Source organism: Sycon ciliatum, chromosome 4 (genome assembly GCF_964019385.1).
Source record: "Sycon ciliatum chromosome 4, ocSycCili1.1, whole genome shotgun sequence".
In the NCBI taxonomy this organism is placed as follows: Eukaryota; Metazoa; Porifera; class Calcarea; order Leucosolenida; family Sycettidae; genus Sycon; species Sycon ciliatum.
In genome coordinates, this window is record NC_088646.1 from 686872 (window position 1) to 704016 (window position 17145).

General features: G+C 48.1%; 1 protein-coding gene across 1 annotated transcript in view; it reads left to right on the forward strand.

The window, feature by feature from the left end:
• LOC135813771 (ribosome biogenesis protein BMS1 homolog) overlaps positions 1-15369 on the forward strand; it is a 28323-nt gene extending 12954 nt beyond the window's left edge. Inside the window, exons 13-25 of the mRNA XM_065326776.1 lie at positions 1099-1192; positions 2155-2416; positions 2913-2982; positions 3385-3471; positions 4002-4103; positions 8967-9147; positions 10309-10367; positions 11125-11247; positions 11573-11668; positions 12447-12498; positions 13143-13312; positions 14021-14179; positions 14804-15369. Of these exons, the coding sequence (XP_065182848.1) occupies positions 1099-1192; positions 2155-2416; positions 2913-2982; positions 3385-3471; positions 4002-4103; positions 8967-9147; positions 10309-10367; positions 11125-11247; positions 11573-11668; positions 12447-12498; positions 13143-13312; positions 14021-14179; positions 14804-15001 (1653 nt within the window). The 3' untranslated portion in view covers positions 15002-15369. The remainder of the gene's footprint in view (positions 1-1098; positions 1193-2154; positions 2417-2912; positions 2983-3384; positions 3472-4001; positions 4104-8966; positions 9148-10308; positions 10368-11124; positions 11248-11572; positions 11669-12446; positions 12499-13142; positions 13313-14020; positions 14180-14803) is intronic.
• The last annotated feature ends 1776 nt before the right edge of the window (positions 15370-17145 follow it).

The following is a 17145-nucleotide window of genomic DNA, read 5'->3' on the forward strand; positions in this document are numbered from 1 at the left end:
ACATAGAGACAGACAGGCAGACATATAGACAGACAGACAGACAGACATACATACATACATTCAGACAGGCAGACATATAGATAGACATACATACATACATACATACATACATACATACATACATACATACATACATACATACATACATACATACATACATCTTGATCTTGATCTTGATCCTGCTGCCAAGTCTGGCTACGCAGTCCCCGAAGGGACAAGTCAAATGGTACTAGTCACCCTGCCGCATCGGTGGCGTGTCCGGCCGCTAGTCGAGCGGAAGTTCCGGTGACAGGCGGAGCACTCCAGGGGTGGTGCCGCTGTAGTTTGGATGTCAGTCAGTTTGCACTTGTGTCGAGTCCTTCCACTGATAGACGTGAAGGTTCGCTGGCATACATACAGACAGGCAGGCAGACATATAGACAGACAGACATACATACGTACATACAGACAGGCAGACATATAGACATACATACAGTCAACTTCGCTAATAACGACTGCGGATATAACGACAATTCGCGAATAACGACATAATTGTCATGCCCAGAGCAAAGTCCCATCCAACTGTGACACGTATAATGAGACTTCGGGTATAACGACACTTCGCGAATAAGGACACTTTTCTGATGCCCCGCTGAGTGTCGTTATAAGCGAAGTTGACTGTACATACATACATACATACATACATACATACATACATACATACATACATACATACATACATACATACATACATACGTACAGACATACATACGTACAGACATACAGACAGACAGACAGACAGACAGACAGACAGACAGACAGGCAGACATATAGACAGACAGACAGCTCGGCAAAAGCTTGATATCCGTACAACAACGCTCCAGCACAGGCCGAGCCAAAAATAACAATTCATAGTTCGCTTGAGACTCGGCCAAAGGCCCAGTTTTCCGCGTCCGCAGGAACACCACCACCCTCCTGGATCAAGACCGAGCCAAGAAATTCATGAAATGCACTGGTGGGCAGATGGACGGATAGACAGACGGACAGTGAGCAACCCTGTGTGGATGTCATCGGTGAGCTCTATTGTATGCTGTTTCTTATTGTGCTCTTCGTGTGCAGTGCATGGTCAAGCTGAAGAATCTGTTTGTGACTGGTGATGCCGCTGATGCAGAGCTGAGGGCTATGATGCAAGATGGCGCTGGCTCTGATGATGGTAAGGGAGTAGTGATACACGTACATGTACATGAAGATGTCCTGTTAAGTTCATTCTACAAGTAGCTACTTGTGTATAGTGCTGCTGGTCTTTGCTAGCTCAGCTCTACCAGGATAAGACAGTGTGATAGTGACTAATGCCGTGTTGTCTTTGTAGGAGCACCAGTATTAGGTAAGCCTTGTTTGGTGACAGCATGTTACAAAGCGGAGGACGCACTGTGTTGCGGGAGTACTGTTTTCAACACAGTGCATCCTCCGCCTTGTAACATGCTGTCAATCAAACGACAAGTACCAGTATGTAGCACACAGGAGGAGAACCGGCTGAGAGAGAGAGAGAGAGAGTTTGTGTGTTTGTTTGTGTATGTTTATGAGAAAGGGAGGGAGAGTGTGGACGTGCGTGCGCGCACGTGTGTGTGTGTGTGTGTGTCGATAGGTTGCGGGTTTGATTCCTGACGATTATGGTCACACACGTCTTTCTTCTCTTTCTCAGGCTCTTCCTTACTTTTCTTTCATTCTCCTGGGTGGTTACCAACAGCCAGTGCATGCCGGAGTATGTGGTGTGATGTGTGTGCGGGAAAAAATAAAAAAAAGACCAAAAAGTAGGGATTCACTGGCCAGAAAAGCCACTTCATAGCTGTGTGGTGTAGACCAGGCTGAATAGTGGCGGTCAATTCTTCAGCCTTGCAAGCTGTTGAATGGTGCAATCCCAGCACAAGCTGCTATGGCTTCTGCTGTAGCATCGCTATCATCGCCTCTGGCGATGGGCGTCCAATGGGGTGGGTGTGTGCGTGTGTGCGTGTGTGCGTGTGTGCGTGTGTGTGTGCGTGTGTGTGTGTGTGTGTGTGTGTGTGTGTGTGTGTGTGTGTGTGTGTGTGAGTGAGTGAGTGAATAAGATTATGTATGCATGTTTGTTTATTGGATGGTGGATGACTGCATTTCTTATTTCTGCTACTGCTTCTACAGAGCTATTTGGTGACTTTGAGGATATGGAGACTGGTGAAGTGCATAAAGCAGGCGACAATGACTTTGACATGTCAGATGATGACGATGAGTCATCATCCGATGAGATGTCCACAGGCACTGGAGATAGTAGCGGTGCTGGTGGTGCTGGTGGTGCTGGCAACAGCGCCAGTGACAGTGGCCCTCGTCCTGGTGAAAGCCAAGAAGACACACGCCGGCGACTGAGAGAGGAAAAGATCAAGAAGATGCAGAAGCAGGGTACCGAGTAAGTATTGTAGCAACTACAGTGTGTTGTTGCTGCTACAGTGTGTTGTTGCTACAGTGTGTTGTTGCTACAGTGTGTTGCTGCTACAGTGTGTTGTTGCTACAGTGTGTTGTTGCTACAGTGTGTTGTTGCTACAGTGTGTTGCTGCTACAGTGTGTTGTTGCTACAGTGTGTTGCTGCTACAGTGTGTTGTTGCTACAGTGTGTTGTTGCTACAGTGTGTTGTTGCTACAGTGTGTTGTTGCTACAGTGTGTTGTTGCTACAGTGTGTTCCTGCTACAGTGTGTTGTTGCTACAGTGTGTTGTTGCTACATGTACAGTGTGTTGTTGCTGCTGCTGCTATTGCTGCTGTAAAGTAAATCGTGCAATGCTATGCATGTACTGCTGCGTATTTATAGGGTTTGTGAGTAATTTTTACATAGTATACTCGTATGGCACAGTTGTGGATGATGATGATGATGATTATCATGATCTGTGTCCCTTCTCTTCCTTGATAGGCCAGAACAGAGAGACGGTGAAACCGCATTCTATGATGATATGAAGCAGGAAGTCACAGAGCAATCCGAGGTACGCTGACACTACTGATTTATAGTGTATATGTGCATGGTTTACCCATGGCTGCATGGCTATATGGTATGATGATGACAGCACATCACAAGGCGGAGGACACACTGCATTGAAAATCGTGTTCCTGACTGCAACCTGAGACCGGTTGTTGAGTGGAGACTGGCCTGTAACGCCATTCAACCGCCTAAACATGTGTCTCGTCACATCATTTGCCACTGTGGCGTAGATGTGGGTCGCCATCAATGGGACCTTACTGGCCATTCGCAGTTCTGTTCTGTAGTCTATTGTACTGTATTGTGTCAGTAATTAAACACTGACCTCATTGGCAAGCTCTTGATGATTTTTATTGTATTAAAACCTCATTCGTTCACTCTTCCTCTGTCCTTTGCTGGATTTGTGCAGCGCAATCGTACACTTTTCGATGGTGTCGATGATGAAACTCGTGCACAACTCGAAGGTTACCGTCCTGGTTCCTACGTGCGACTTGAGGTGAGGACTAGCTGGGTGTCGCTTGGGCTTTGTTTGCATATGTTGTGTAACTTGTGTTTGTGAATCAGTGATGTAATCCTGCCCGTTGGGATGACAACAAGGAGGTTTCGCACGATAGGACCTCCATTTCGGAGACGTAGGCTTTCTCCATCTGTGATGGGTTTTAAGGCCCGCTTACGTGGGGACTATCCAAAGCGGCTTGAGAGTACATTGTAATAGTTTTATTGGCCCAAACTAAGTTGTTTATTCCGAGTTTCGTTTCTGATTTATGAAGTGCCCACAATGTTTTTCACATTGCTATTGAATATTATTATTTTTCCTTGGGACCGCGTACCGGCACGTTTGGCGATGTCCGCCTTACGAATTATGAAAAGACGGACTTTCTTGTCTTGTAGGTGTATGATATAGTTAGGTAGTCAGCTGTCTGGACTCTCTCTCTCTCTCTCTCTCTCTCTCTCTCTCTCTCTCTCTCTCTCTCTCTCTCTCTCTCTCTCTCTCTCTTCTGTGTTCTGGTTGTGTTTTGTGTCCAGATTCGCGGTATGCCCTGCGAGTTTGTGGAAAACTTTGACCCGCGCTACCCGGTTATCATCGGCGGTCTGCTCAGTGGTGAACAGAACATTGGCTATATACGCGTAAGTGTAACTGGATCATGAATGCAATGTTCTTGGTGTACCGGTATTGCAAAGCATTGTGTATGCACTTGGGAGGGAGACGGTAACAGAAACAGAAATGCTGGCTTTGAAAGGCAAAGTAGAGTCGGGCGTAAACATGATGTTTGTTCATTACCAACAAATGCTGTCGTCTAGAACTGACAACTCTTCAGTGTGCCGAGGGGTTGAAGATTATCTTGTGTTGATGTCGATGTGTGTGTGTGTGTGTGTGTGTGTGTGTGTGTGTGTGTGTGTGTGTGTGTGTGTGTGTGTGTGTGTGTGTGTGTGTGTGTGTGTGTGTGTGTGTGTGTGTGTGTGTGTGTGTGTGTGTATGTGTGTGTGTGTGTGTGTGTGTGTTGACTGTCTTCTTGGGGGACAGTTTGAATTTTTCTAGCTCCGGAATTTTTCTATTTGCTGAGACTAGTTAGAGCCTCCGAAGCAGCGTAGGTACACTCAGGGCTCTCCTAGCTTGCTAGGAGAGCCCCTGGCGTGTCAAGTGTAGACCTTTTGAATTTAGGGCAGCGGATCCAACGACGTGACTTACAGGACAATTATTTGAATTTGATATTGTCACTGTCGCGTCGTCCGTAGTCCTCCATCCGCAGTGGGCTAGCTACCCCTCGGATGTGTAGAGTTTCAGCTTCAAAGCAGCAGAGTTTGGAGGCACCCGTCGGAGGCGCCCAGCTGGTGCTCTTGTCAAATTTGCTTCGTGGAACGTCAGGACTTTAGTGAACATCGATGGCCCGGTTTCAACTGCTGCTCGTGGAAAGCGCGTCGTGGAAGACAAGAAAATCAACATCGTTGTCAGTGAACTTCGTCGGTACGAAATAGAAGTGGCTGGATTCCAGGAGTCGAAGTGGTTTGGTAAAGATATATTCCGTGTCGAGGATGCAATTGTTCTCACGTCAGGTCGCGCCATCCCAACGGACGATTTCAAACGAGGCGAAGGAGTTGGAGTCGTACTACGCGGACGCGCACAGCAAGCGTTCGTAGCAGGGGGAAATCAGTGGTCTGCTGTCTCATCGCGTGTAGCACGCTGCAAGCTAAAGTTCGGTGACATTTGGGTCCACGTCGTGGTGTGCTACGCACCGACTTTCCGGTCCAGTCGCGATGCAAAGAACGATTTCTTTGACTCTCTTCAGGAAGTTATTCTGTCCGTACCCACCCAGGACTCCTTGATAATCTTGGGAGACTTCAACGCTAGAGTTGGAGCTGAAATCTGTGACGATGGCTGGTATGGAACACGTGGCCCACATGGTGTTGGCACTGTCAATGAGGCTGGCGCTGAGCTTCTCCAGTTTTTAGCGTGCAACAGCCTTACTGTGTGCAACACCTGGTTCATGAAACGTAACATCCACAAGTGTACCTGGCAACATCCCCGCTCGAAGCGGTGGCACTGCATCGACTATGCAATGGTCCGGGAACAAGACCTGTCCAACTGCATGGATTGCCATGTCATCAGGGGAGCTGAGTGTAGTACAGATCACAACCTTGTGTGTCTCACATACCGCATCCGCTCATCTGCTTGCCACAAGCGTGCAAAAAGACCTGTCAAGTTTGATGTGCAACAACTTGTCAAACACTCCTGCATGACGGAAGCGCAGAGAGCTGCAACCTGTAAAACTCGTGAGCAATATGCGACGTCTGTTGCGTCAGAGTTACGATCCTGGAATCATGATGGCTGCGTTGAGGACAAATGGTCTGCCATCAAATCTGCTATCGTCACCAGCGCTGAGAAGCATCTTGGCCGTCCACGTCGTCGCCAGCCTGATTGGTTTGAAGCGTGTGCTGATGTTCTTGCACCTATGCTGGATAGCCGCAATGCCTTACATCGCAAATGGCTCGCCTCTGGTTCTGACGCTGACAGGCGTCGCTTTGTCGAGGCTCGTGGCAAGTGCAGAGCTGCCGTGCGTAACGCAAAGAGTGAGTGGATTGGACGTAAAGCTAATGTGGTTGAGTCAAGCCGGTTTAGTGGCAAGCACGCATGGTCTGCAATCCGTGATATACAGAAGTGCTATTCGGGACTATCACCTATCTCCATTCCATCCATCCGTGACAGTGACGGAGTTATCTGTAGCTCCCAGGAGGGGCAAGAGAAATGCTGGCTGCAGCATTTTGCCCGTCTATTGAACATTCGCAGCACCTTCGATGCTACCATCTTTGACCACATTGAGCAGCGTGAAGTTGATGAGTCACTCGGCCAACTTCCCTCGCTAGAGGACCTCACTATGGCTATACGCCAGCTGGCTAATTGCAAGGCTCCTGGCTCATCTGGAATTGCACCTGAACTGCTTAAAGCTGGTGGTACACCATTGCTTGAGGCTCTGCTTGATGTTATTCACACTGCATGGACCAACGGAACGGTTCCCCAGGATTGGCGGGATGCCCAACTCGTCCCGATTCCCAAAAAGGGTGACTTGACCAACTGCAACAACTGGCGCGGCATTGCCCTCCTAGATGTCGCTGGCAAGGTTTGTGGCCGTCTCATTCAGGACCGTCTCCAACTTGTCGCGGAACAAGAACTTCCAGAATCCCAGTGTGGCTTTCGCCCTGGTCGCGGCTGCGCTGATGCCATCTTTTCCATTCGCCAGCTCATCGAGAAATCGTACGAGCACCGTCAGAAGCTGTTCTGTGTCTTCGTAGACCTGAAGAAAGCATATGATTCCGTACCACGCCAAGCACTCTGGCTAGCATTGGGGAGGCTAGGCATTCCTGAAGGGCTCCTCAATCTAATCCAATCGTTCCACGAGAGCATGCAGGCAGCTGTGCGCGTCGGTGCCAGCACTACCGAGCCGTTTGCGGTCAACAATGGCCTCCGTCAAGGCTGTGTGATGGCCCCAGTACTTTTTAATCTGTACTTCGGTGTTGTGCTTGAGCGGTGGGCACAAGTGATGCAGGACAGCGACCATCCACCTGGCATCCCCATCCAATTTAGCATCAATGGCAACCTTTTCTCAAAGCCCGCTCGCCAGTCTACTGCCGCAATCATCAACGACATTGAGTACGCAGATGACGCGGTCTTGCTCGCTGAAGACCGCCCTGGTGCTGAGAAGTGCCTTGAAACATTCTGCACGGTTGCCTCTTCCTTTGGCCTCTGCGTCAACGCTGCTAAAACGAAATTTCTCGTGGCAGGTAGCCAAGTCAACATGCCTGATAGAGCCGATATGAACGTCAACGGTGATACTGTGGAGCACGTTCCATCCTTCATTTATCTGGGGTCCGTCGTGACACCGGATGCCCGCTCCTCTACTGACGTCAGTCGCCGCATAGCTGAGGCTTCCAAAGCCTTTGGAGCTCTTCTTCCAGTCTTGTCGGATCGCTCGCTGTCATTAGTCAGTAAGCGAAAGCTATACGTGGCCTGTGTCTTGTCCATTTTGCTGTACGGCAGTGAGTGCTGGACGCCCTTGAAAGCTGATAGTAGACGTTTGGATGCCTTCCATCATCGCTGCATCCGCACAATATTAGCCATCCCTCGCAGTCAGCAGCAATCCGATCGCATCACGTCTGCGCAGTTACGTCGTCACTGGGGTGACCCAGTGCCACTCTCTGTTAAGATGCGCCATCGTCGTTTAGAGTGGCTTGGTCATGTGGCTCGGATGTCGGAGGACCGTGTCCCATTGCAGCTGTTGTTTGGTCGTTTGTTGGCTGCGCGCCCCTTCTGCGGTCCCAGGCGTAGGTGGAGAGACGTTGTGGCTACTGACACGAAGTCCATTCCAAACTGGTTTGATTGCGCACAAGACCGGTCAGCTTGGCGAGAGCAGGTTCTGGTTTTTCAGCCTCCTCGGGCAGTAGAGAAATCCGTACTCTGCTCATCTTGCAACCGGGCTTTCTCTCGTCCTCAAGACAAGGCACGGCACAAGTGTTTGGCTGAGCGCCAACTTCCCGTCCACCAACAGCGTGGTTCAGCACAGTGCGTCAGTTGCTGCCGATGGTTCCGCAGTAAGGGTGGGCTTGCAGTTCATCGCTGCCAGCCTGCACTCCCTGAACATGCAGATACGGCATTGACGGCGTCTCTCGCTAGTTGCTGCTTCCAGCATTGTCAACGCTGCAATCGCTGCTTCAAGTCCCGGGCTGGTTTTAACCGCCATAACTGCAACCGTGGAAAACGTCTTGCTGCAGCCGATAGGGAATCACTGCCGCTGATCTGCATGCATTGCCCGAAACGTTTCCGACGACAGCAAGATTTGACGAGGCACCAGAAGTCCTGCCAATGACGGTGCACTCCAAACTCTGGCCCCCTCCGGGGGTGACATTGCCCAATGGGCAGTCATGCTATAGTAGTAGTAGTAGTAGTGTGTGTGTGTGTGTGTGTGTGTGTGTGTGTGTGTGTGTGTGTGTGTGTGTGTGTGTGTGTGTGTGTGTGTGTGTGTGTGTGTGTGTGTGTGTGTGTGTGTGTGTGTGTGTGTGTGTGTGTGTGTGTGTGTGTGTGTGTGTGTGTGTGTGTGTGTGTGTGTGTGTGTGTGTGTGTGTGTGTGTGTGTGTGTGTGTGTGTGTGTGTGTGTGTGTGTGTGTGTGTGTGTGTGTGTGTGTGTGTGTGTGTGTGTGTGTGTGTGTGTGTGTGTGTGTGTGTGTGTGTGTGTGTGTGTGTGTGTGTGTGTGTGTGTGTGTGTGTGTGTGTGTGTGTGTGTGTGTGTGTGTGTGTGTGTGTGTGTGTGTGTGTGTGTGTGTGTGTGTGTGTGTGTGTGTGTGTGTGTGTGTGTGTGTGTGTGTGTGTGTGTGTGTGTGTGTGTGTGTGTGTGTGTGTGTGTGTGTGTGTGTGTGTGTGTGTGTGTGTGTGTGTGTGTGTGTGTGTGTGTGTGTTGCACTATTTTCTATTACGACACTCCCTTGTTTTGCATTGTGTAGGGTCGAATCAAGAAGCACCGATGGCACAAGCGTATATTGAAGACACGTGATCCACTGATCATTTCGCTGGGCTGGCGCCGTTACCAGACCGTTCCTGTGTACAGCTCGGAGGAGCACAATCTGAGGCAGCGCTTCCTCAAGTATACACCCGAGCATATGCATTGCACTGCAACCATGTATGGTATGTACACAATACAGTGCAGTCCTCTTGGTGTGTGTGTGTGTGTGTGTGTGTGTGTGTGTGTGTGTGTGTGTGTGTGTGTGTGTGTGTGGTGTGGTGTGTGTGTGTGTGTGTGTGTGTGTGTGTGTGTGTGTGTGTGTGTGTGTGTGTGTGTGCCTTGTATTCCACCAGCAGATCAGATCAAGGGGTATCTTGCTTACTTCTATCATTATTATAGATTACTTGCTCGTATACAGTGTGGCGTGCAATGTGTGTATGTAGTGGTGCGTTTGACGGCCCAATGCAGTGATCCTGTACTGTAACTATGCGTTTGAGCCTGTAAGGCCATGATGGGCCTTCGACAGGTCCAGGCACTGTACTCTTACAGTATGCTGCATAATCTGCTGGTTTAGATTCTACATGTATCTGTAGACTTGTGTAGTTTCTACCTGTAGTTGGTAATCTGTAGACTTGTGTAGCTTCTACCTGTAGTTGGTAAGTCTGTTACTGTAGTATGTTATGTGCACTCAGTCTTGCGAATAACCCTCTCCCTCGATCGCATTTAACAAAAGTGTTGTTCTTCGTGAGTTGTCGTTATTCATGAGTAGAGAGGTTGACAGCGTGCATTCGAATGGCTACTAGCTCTGACGATAGTGTCATTATTCGTGAGTTGTTGTTATAGGCGAAGTTGTTACTCACTAGGTTGACTGTACACTATTGGAAAGTTTGTGCGTGTTTGTTTATGCTGCTTGAATTGCGTGTGTGCGTGTGTGTATGTGTGTGTGTGCTTCTGTGTGTGTGTGTGTGTGTGTTCGTGTGTGTGTGTGTGTGTGTGTGTGTGTGTGTGTGTCTGTGTGTGTCTGTGTGTGTCTGTGTGTGTCTGTGTGTGTCTGTGTGTGTCTGTGTGTGTGTCTGTGTGTGTGTCTGTGTGTGTGTCTGTGTGTGTGTCTGTGTGTGTGTCTGTGTGTGTGTCTGTGTGTGTGTCTGTGTGTGTGTCTGTGTGTGTGTCTGTGTGTGTGTCTGTGTGTGTGTCTGTGTGTGTGTCTGTGTGTGTGTCTGTGTGTGTGTCTGTGTGTGTGTCTGTGTGTGTGTCTGTGTGTGTCTGTGTGTGTCTGTGTGTGTGTGTGTGTGTGTGTGTGTGTGTGTGTGTGTGTGTGTGTGTGTTTGTGTGTGTGTGTGTAGGTCCGATCACGCCGCCGGGTACTGGTTTTCTGGCCATCCAGTCGTTGAACTTTGGCGTAGTAAGTTTAGAATGCCATGAATCTGTTCAGTTTGTCCTGGTAGTACATGCATCTTCATTCTCAGCTTATGCCACTATCCACTACAAGTACTGTCATTTCACAAATTTTCCGTGTACTTTTATATCCGGTACTTTCGGTGCGTCTGTTTCACACCTAAAATTCCAATACACCGAACAAACACTAACACAAATAATCCAATACGGAACTGCTTCTCTGTACCTAAAATTTCTGTTCACCTAACCTGGCCTTTTGCCCTCATACCGAACATATTGAGCACCTAAAATTTCTGAAATGAGAGTACTTGGAAGTCCATGCAGTTCCTCTATGTGTGCAGTACAATGTAGTAGACTGTAGAGCTGTAGAACTGTAGAACCAATCAGGTTGATACATGTATATCTGTGATCAGAGGAGACTCTATCTCCCAACAGCTAGCTCATTCAGCCTTGTTAGGTTTCATCAGTGGAAGTCAGAGTGACAGGTTGAACCGATCGCAATAAAGTCCAGTCAATAATAACAAGGCGTTTTTAAACGGGGCTCAAAGCATGAAAGTCGCAGAAGATGCAGTCCACCCTTGAGTTTGTGTTGTACTTCATGTCGACAGATGGGTTCTACTGCTAGGAATGGCCTACATCTGCGATAGCTTTGCCTGCTGGGCTGCTGGATCAGGCTAAAACTTTGAAGACTTTGTTAGGGAAGAAACCCGTTTTGAGCTGTTATTGGGTTGGCTGAGTGTTTGTGTGTGTTTTGCTCTGTCCAGCGTGAGTTCCGTATCGCTGCAGTGGGTGTGATATTGGAGATGGAGAAGTCACCGAACGTTGTCAAAAAACTCAAACTTGTCGGCACACCGACGAAGATCTTCAAGAACACGGCGTTCATCAAGGTATGAACAGCCACGAGTACACACTCTTGTTTGCCTGCGTGCATGTATTCGTGCAACCGCTCTGCTGTGTTCAGACAGCCGGTGTGACAAGCAGATACAATCAAGTCATGTACATGCGTACACACACACACACTCTAACCACCGTCTGTCAGCAGCCTTTGCACCCCCCCCCCCCCACACACACACGCACACTTGTTCTGTTGCATTGAGAGATATTATCAATATGGATGCTGGAATGTTATTGTGTGACTCCAATGAATCATCAAGTTCCTGAAAAGGAGCGCACATGCCAACATTTTGTGTTTTCAACCTGCTTTTTGTTCAGGGTATGTTTCAGAGCGATCTGGAAGTATCCAAGTTTGAAGGTGCTGCCATTCGTACAGTCAGTGGTATCCGAGGACAGATCAAGAAATCTATCAAGGTATGTGTACATGTGATGTGAAGCCAGTCCTGATACATATGACCTGTGTTCTCTATGCACACTGCTGCTGCTGCTTCTGTTGCTGCTGCTACTAGATATGACTGGGTGCTAGTATATTGTTTTTGTATTAATTGGTATTGTCTTTCATTTCGTAAGGTGCGCAAGCTCCACCTCCTGATGATGGCTCCTGGCCGATTGAGAAATGGCAAGAGTCTATAATACCCCAGAGTGCGCAACTGGGATGGGGTTGTGGGACGGCGTAATCCGTGATGTACGTCATTTTTTTGGGTCGGACTTGCGTCATTCCGTCGACGCGGTCCACCACGGAATCAAGACCCAAACACACTTCCCTTACTCATGATGTCACACTATGACGTGCGACACGGATTTCGCCGTCCCAGATATGATCAGTGAAGTTGCGCACTTTGGGGGATTATGGACTCTTGGAAATAGTGCAGCGAAGAGACCACTTGCTTTGAGGATGGTGTGTGTGGGGTTTTCCGTGTATTATCTTTCATTGTAAATCAAACTGACAATACTGTAACATGGAAATTGTGGGCACAAGTTATGCGATCGAGTCCACCAACTAAACCAGATTTTGAACAGTCAGACGTGCGCAATCTAGCACAAAACTGACGAGGAGTACTGAGACATTCCACGGCGTAACTTGTGCCCACAATTTCCATGTTACACATTTTTCCTTGGTCCACCATCTGAGTTCTTAACTGTGTGTGTGTGTGTGTGTGTGTTTGTGTGTGTGTGTGTGTGTGTGTTGCAGAAGCCTATTGGTGCTTTCAGAGCCACGTTTGAGGACAAGTTGCTGATGAGTGGTGAGTCGCGTCCTATCACGGTATAGCCTAACTTGCTGAAGTACAGTAGAGTCGCGCGCTGAAGAATGTGGAGCCCAAGAACGTCCAGCCTGGAATACTAAGAACGCCACAGCCTAAAGCTAAGAACGGCGGTGTTGGTTTTCTGGGAGCTTGTGATTCAGTACGGATTGTTTCTAAGAACGTGTTACAAGAACACTGCCAGATTGCTGAAAAAATAAGAACGTCCCAGGCTAACCCCTTGGAAACAACGTTCTTGGGCGCGCGACTCTACTGTAAGTTTCTCCACACCCAGACTACCCAGAGCTGCTTCGGTGCCATGCTGGATGACCCCGGCTGCAATAATAATTATTGCTGATGGATTCTGACTTGGCGGCAATGCTTCTGCCGTGGACATGATGCCTTGTTTCCGCATCCTTATTGGCAGCTGTGTCACAGTAACGTGTGGGTGAGGTCACATCGTAAAGCTGCCAGTTCAGCCCCAAAACATCATTTGGTACTTCTATAGTTATAAATGTATTGTTTATTTTGTGGTGTAGTGCTTCTCTCCTCCTCAAGAAACTATAGATTACATGCGGCAAGAGACTGAAAGCGTGCTTGCGTGTGTGCGCGTGTGCGTTTGTGCCTGTGCACATGTATTTGCGCAGACATCGTGTTTGTACGTGCCTGGGTGCCCGTCGACGTGCCGAAGTACTACAACATGGTGAGATCACTGCTGCAAGAGGACAAGTCGTCCTGGACGGGCATGCGCACGGTTGGACAGATGAGATTCGAACGGGGCATCACCATCAAGCAGAAGAAGGACTCCATCTACAAGGTAAGCTGGTCTGCTGCTACCCAACATTACTTCTCTGTAAGTGTGTTAAATTTTGATTTATCCTACCACCATAGCACACATTCTACAGTTGTGCTAGGTAAAATCCAACCTCAACGGGCTCATATTTGATGCCCTGGACTTGTAGGACCCTCGACGCCCTGGAAGTGGTGTGAACGCTGCTGGATGTACTAGTAACAGTGTATGTAATCAGAACTGGTCCAGGGCGCCAGCTTCGTACCGGGGGTCTGATTTTACCAGGGTCCGCAGCAAAGTTAGGAAGTTTGGAAAAAGTTTGGATTTTAGATTTAAATTTTCCAGGTCTGGAAAAAGTTTTGAAAAGGCACTACTTTTGAAAAAAAATTAAAATTTACCTAGCACAACTGTACTACACGTAGTGGAACATAAGGCTACAGCGTGCCTGTTATGGCTTTATTCATGTGTGTGTAATCCCTGGAACACTGCACTAGCTAAAGCTGTATTAGTGCCATGCAATGCACCCATGCATGTACTCATGGCAGATGCAAAAGAGAGAAAAGAGATTTGTTTGGTTACATAGTGGTACATGTAGAACGTAGCACTCTCCTAGAAGTGGTCCGGCTATCCGGCTATCTGGCGGCGTTCCAATCTGATCTTGTCATAGGCTCGTAGCAATGACTGCTTTCTTCATTCTCTGCTTGTTGTCTTTCATTATCTTCACCCTTTGTGCAGCCCATTGTCCGCGAGAGACGCCGCTTTAATCCTTTCCAGGTGCCCAAGTCTCTGCAGAAGCAGCTGCCGTTCAAATCTCGCGAGAAGGACTGGATCGGGAAGAGCGAACGCTCTCAGCTCAAACCTCAGCACGTTGTACACGACAGTGCGCAGCGCAAGGTATGTACCCTTCAAGGCACTATCCTGCACTGCACATATAAACCCATCACCAACCGTGCAGTAAAAGATGCAAAGGATGCCATGGCTGTTTGGGCTCAGCTCCAAGTGTGTTGCTTACAGTGTTATGTCACCACTTGTTTTAGGCCACAACCACACTACGTAAAAATCACAGTACAAATTTTCATGCCTATCTCAGTACATGTCGGTACGCAAACACACTACACTTTTCAGTCTGCATAGATGACGTTTTCACGCGACCAGCACGTGACGTTGTCGTACCAAAGCGCGTGCCATGCGCTGGAAAAGACCGGGAAATTCAAAAACAATGCTGATGCTGATGCTATGTACGACGACCAGGTACAAAAACAAAGTTGTACACAGGAGATGGAGCGCGAAAACGACGAAAACGACAAACGTGGCTTTCTACAGGGGTGCGCCAGTTGCTGAAAACCTACAAAGCGCATTTTGCATTTCGCACGCGTCGGCATGACGATTTCTACTGTAATGCCGTTTGTACGTGATTTTGTACCTAGTGTGGTTGCAGCCTTAGGCCTATGTAGAGTTTGTTGGTTGTTCTAAATCGCGTCTTTGTCCATGTTGCACATGTATGGTGTTCTACTGCAGGTGAATGCCTTGATGCAGCAGCTGCACGTCATGCACAAGGAGCATGACAGAAAGAAGCATCTGAAGGCGAAGGACAACTACAAGAAGATGCAGCAGAAGCGCGAGGAGGAGCGGAAGAAGGCCCAGGATGCACTGGGCCGCAACCGCAAGAAGCACTATCAGAAATTGGGTGGCAGTCAGAAGCAAGGCTCTGGATAGTGGCAGTCATTGTCTGGAAATAACGAGCTGATTAGTAGCAGACATTGGCTGAAAGCAAAGCGCTGGACACTGTCAAACAGTGGCTGGAAGCAAGGAGGTGGTCAGTGGCAGACAGCGGCTGAACGCAAGGAGCTGATTAGTGGCAGACAGTGACGGACAGTGTCCTGTAACTGTGACAAGTAGCATACAGCTAATGCCTTGAGTGTTCAGCATCACATGAAACTGCTGCTAACTATTTGCCACACCACATCCGCCCCCACCTTCATCGTATAATGCTCAAGCGAATTACTTTGAAATCAGTCCCTCAGACTTTTTAAAGTATTTATTCTGGATTTCATTCCATCCTATAGGCCTATGAGCCGCCTTCACATCTCTGTTGTGATACCGATGATCATTGACTGTGAGCAGGTGCTTGGGGAGAGGTCGGTTGATGCCCCCTCTTTATAATGTTCCGTCTGAAGAGGGAGGTAGGTCTTCTCTGCTGCATTCCAAGCATACCCATCACGCACTGTTCAAACCAGGGAGTAATTGTGCTACTCCCTGGTTTGAACATCTTACTGTAAGCGGGAATTGACATTCTGCTCCTTCCCTTCCGACCAGTACAGAGTCAGATCCAGCCCGTAAGTACTAAGATCATCCTTAGCACACTACTCTAGACTGTGGTACCTAGCTATGGCGTCTCATTCTTTACGGAGGACAGTGAAGAGCTTGCAGAAAGGGCCGCAGATTCGTCACCAGTAAGAGGTTGGCCATTATAACAACCATGGTGATATTATTCCATGATGAGAGGGGGGATATGTACCGGCCTTAGCTTTGCATGTAAAGGATTTCCAAGTACATGTAGTTGTAGTTGCGGAGGATGGGCTCTCAGAGCCTACTAGTACAGTATACCTGCTTGGTCTTTTGTTTTCTCCTGAGTCTTGTATTGGAGTCCTGCATTGGAGTCTTGTATTGGAGTCCTGTATTGGTAGACTACAATGATTGTCGTGTAGAGTAGCATAAGGTCTACATGACTGTTGTCATTATGTGTCCACGGTTCACGCATAATAATAATAATAAGAAGAAGAAGAATGCATAATAATGATAATGCGTCTTACGCGCATTGAGTCGAAAGTTCGACGAAACAGCTGACTCAGTACTCAGTAGTGACATGTTGACACTTCATTCGAAAACGTGATCCCGGACACGGTGGCACGGCTGCCTGGACTGGAGTTGGTTGCCAACTACGAGTACGACTATGACTAGAGTACAATGTCATGTAGATCTACCAGAACTGGCAGAAGCTTGTACAGTATGATGACCATGATGACGATCATGATCAAAGACTCGAGCATCGTACTCCATATCCTGGCCTGGACGACAGAAATAGAAGGGTGCTAGCTCGACAATGGCAGCATTACAAAATACAAGTACGAGTAGTCGTAAGACGGTGTGGAAAAGAAGACAAGTAGATCTACGTTTTGACGTGGAAGAGCAGCTTGTATTTTTGTATTTGACCACGGCGTGAAAGAAATGTGCAAAAATTGACGATTTAGCAGAACATAATAGGCATGACGTCAGTGGATCTGATACAACAACTCGCATGAGTCATCCTTTTCCTGCAAGAGTCAAACAAACAGAACATAAATGCACAGAAAACAGAAACAGAAGAAGGCAAACTCGAGTCAAGGCGAAGACTTGAAAGCAAAGTGCATAGTAGAACTGCACCACAGTAGAAAGAGAGAAAGAGAGTGAACGTTTGCTGCAGAAGAGCACTGTGGAGTAGCTTGAAAAGTGTCAGACAGCATGAAATCTATACGTAGAAGTTGACGGCCGTTTCCGTGGCCCAGAGCGTGTTGGGAAACGCATCCGCATTTGTTATGCTGGTGACTGCGTCGTCGGGATATGGGCACTTTGAGAATTCTAGCCACTGGAGTTTGGCCTTCAGTAACTGGTGGATGGTATTATGACACGTATCTGAACAGATTCAGCAACACCCTTCACTTCTATCTATGGCTATTTTACCTTTTGTTACCTCTTATCTTTTATGTGGTAAGTAATGATAATATCACGATATTGAAATTCACACGACCCCATTCGTGAATGAACGGGACACACAGGGATATTTGAGCCAGTATTGTTCATGTGATCAATCAAAACACGTT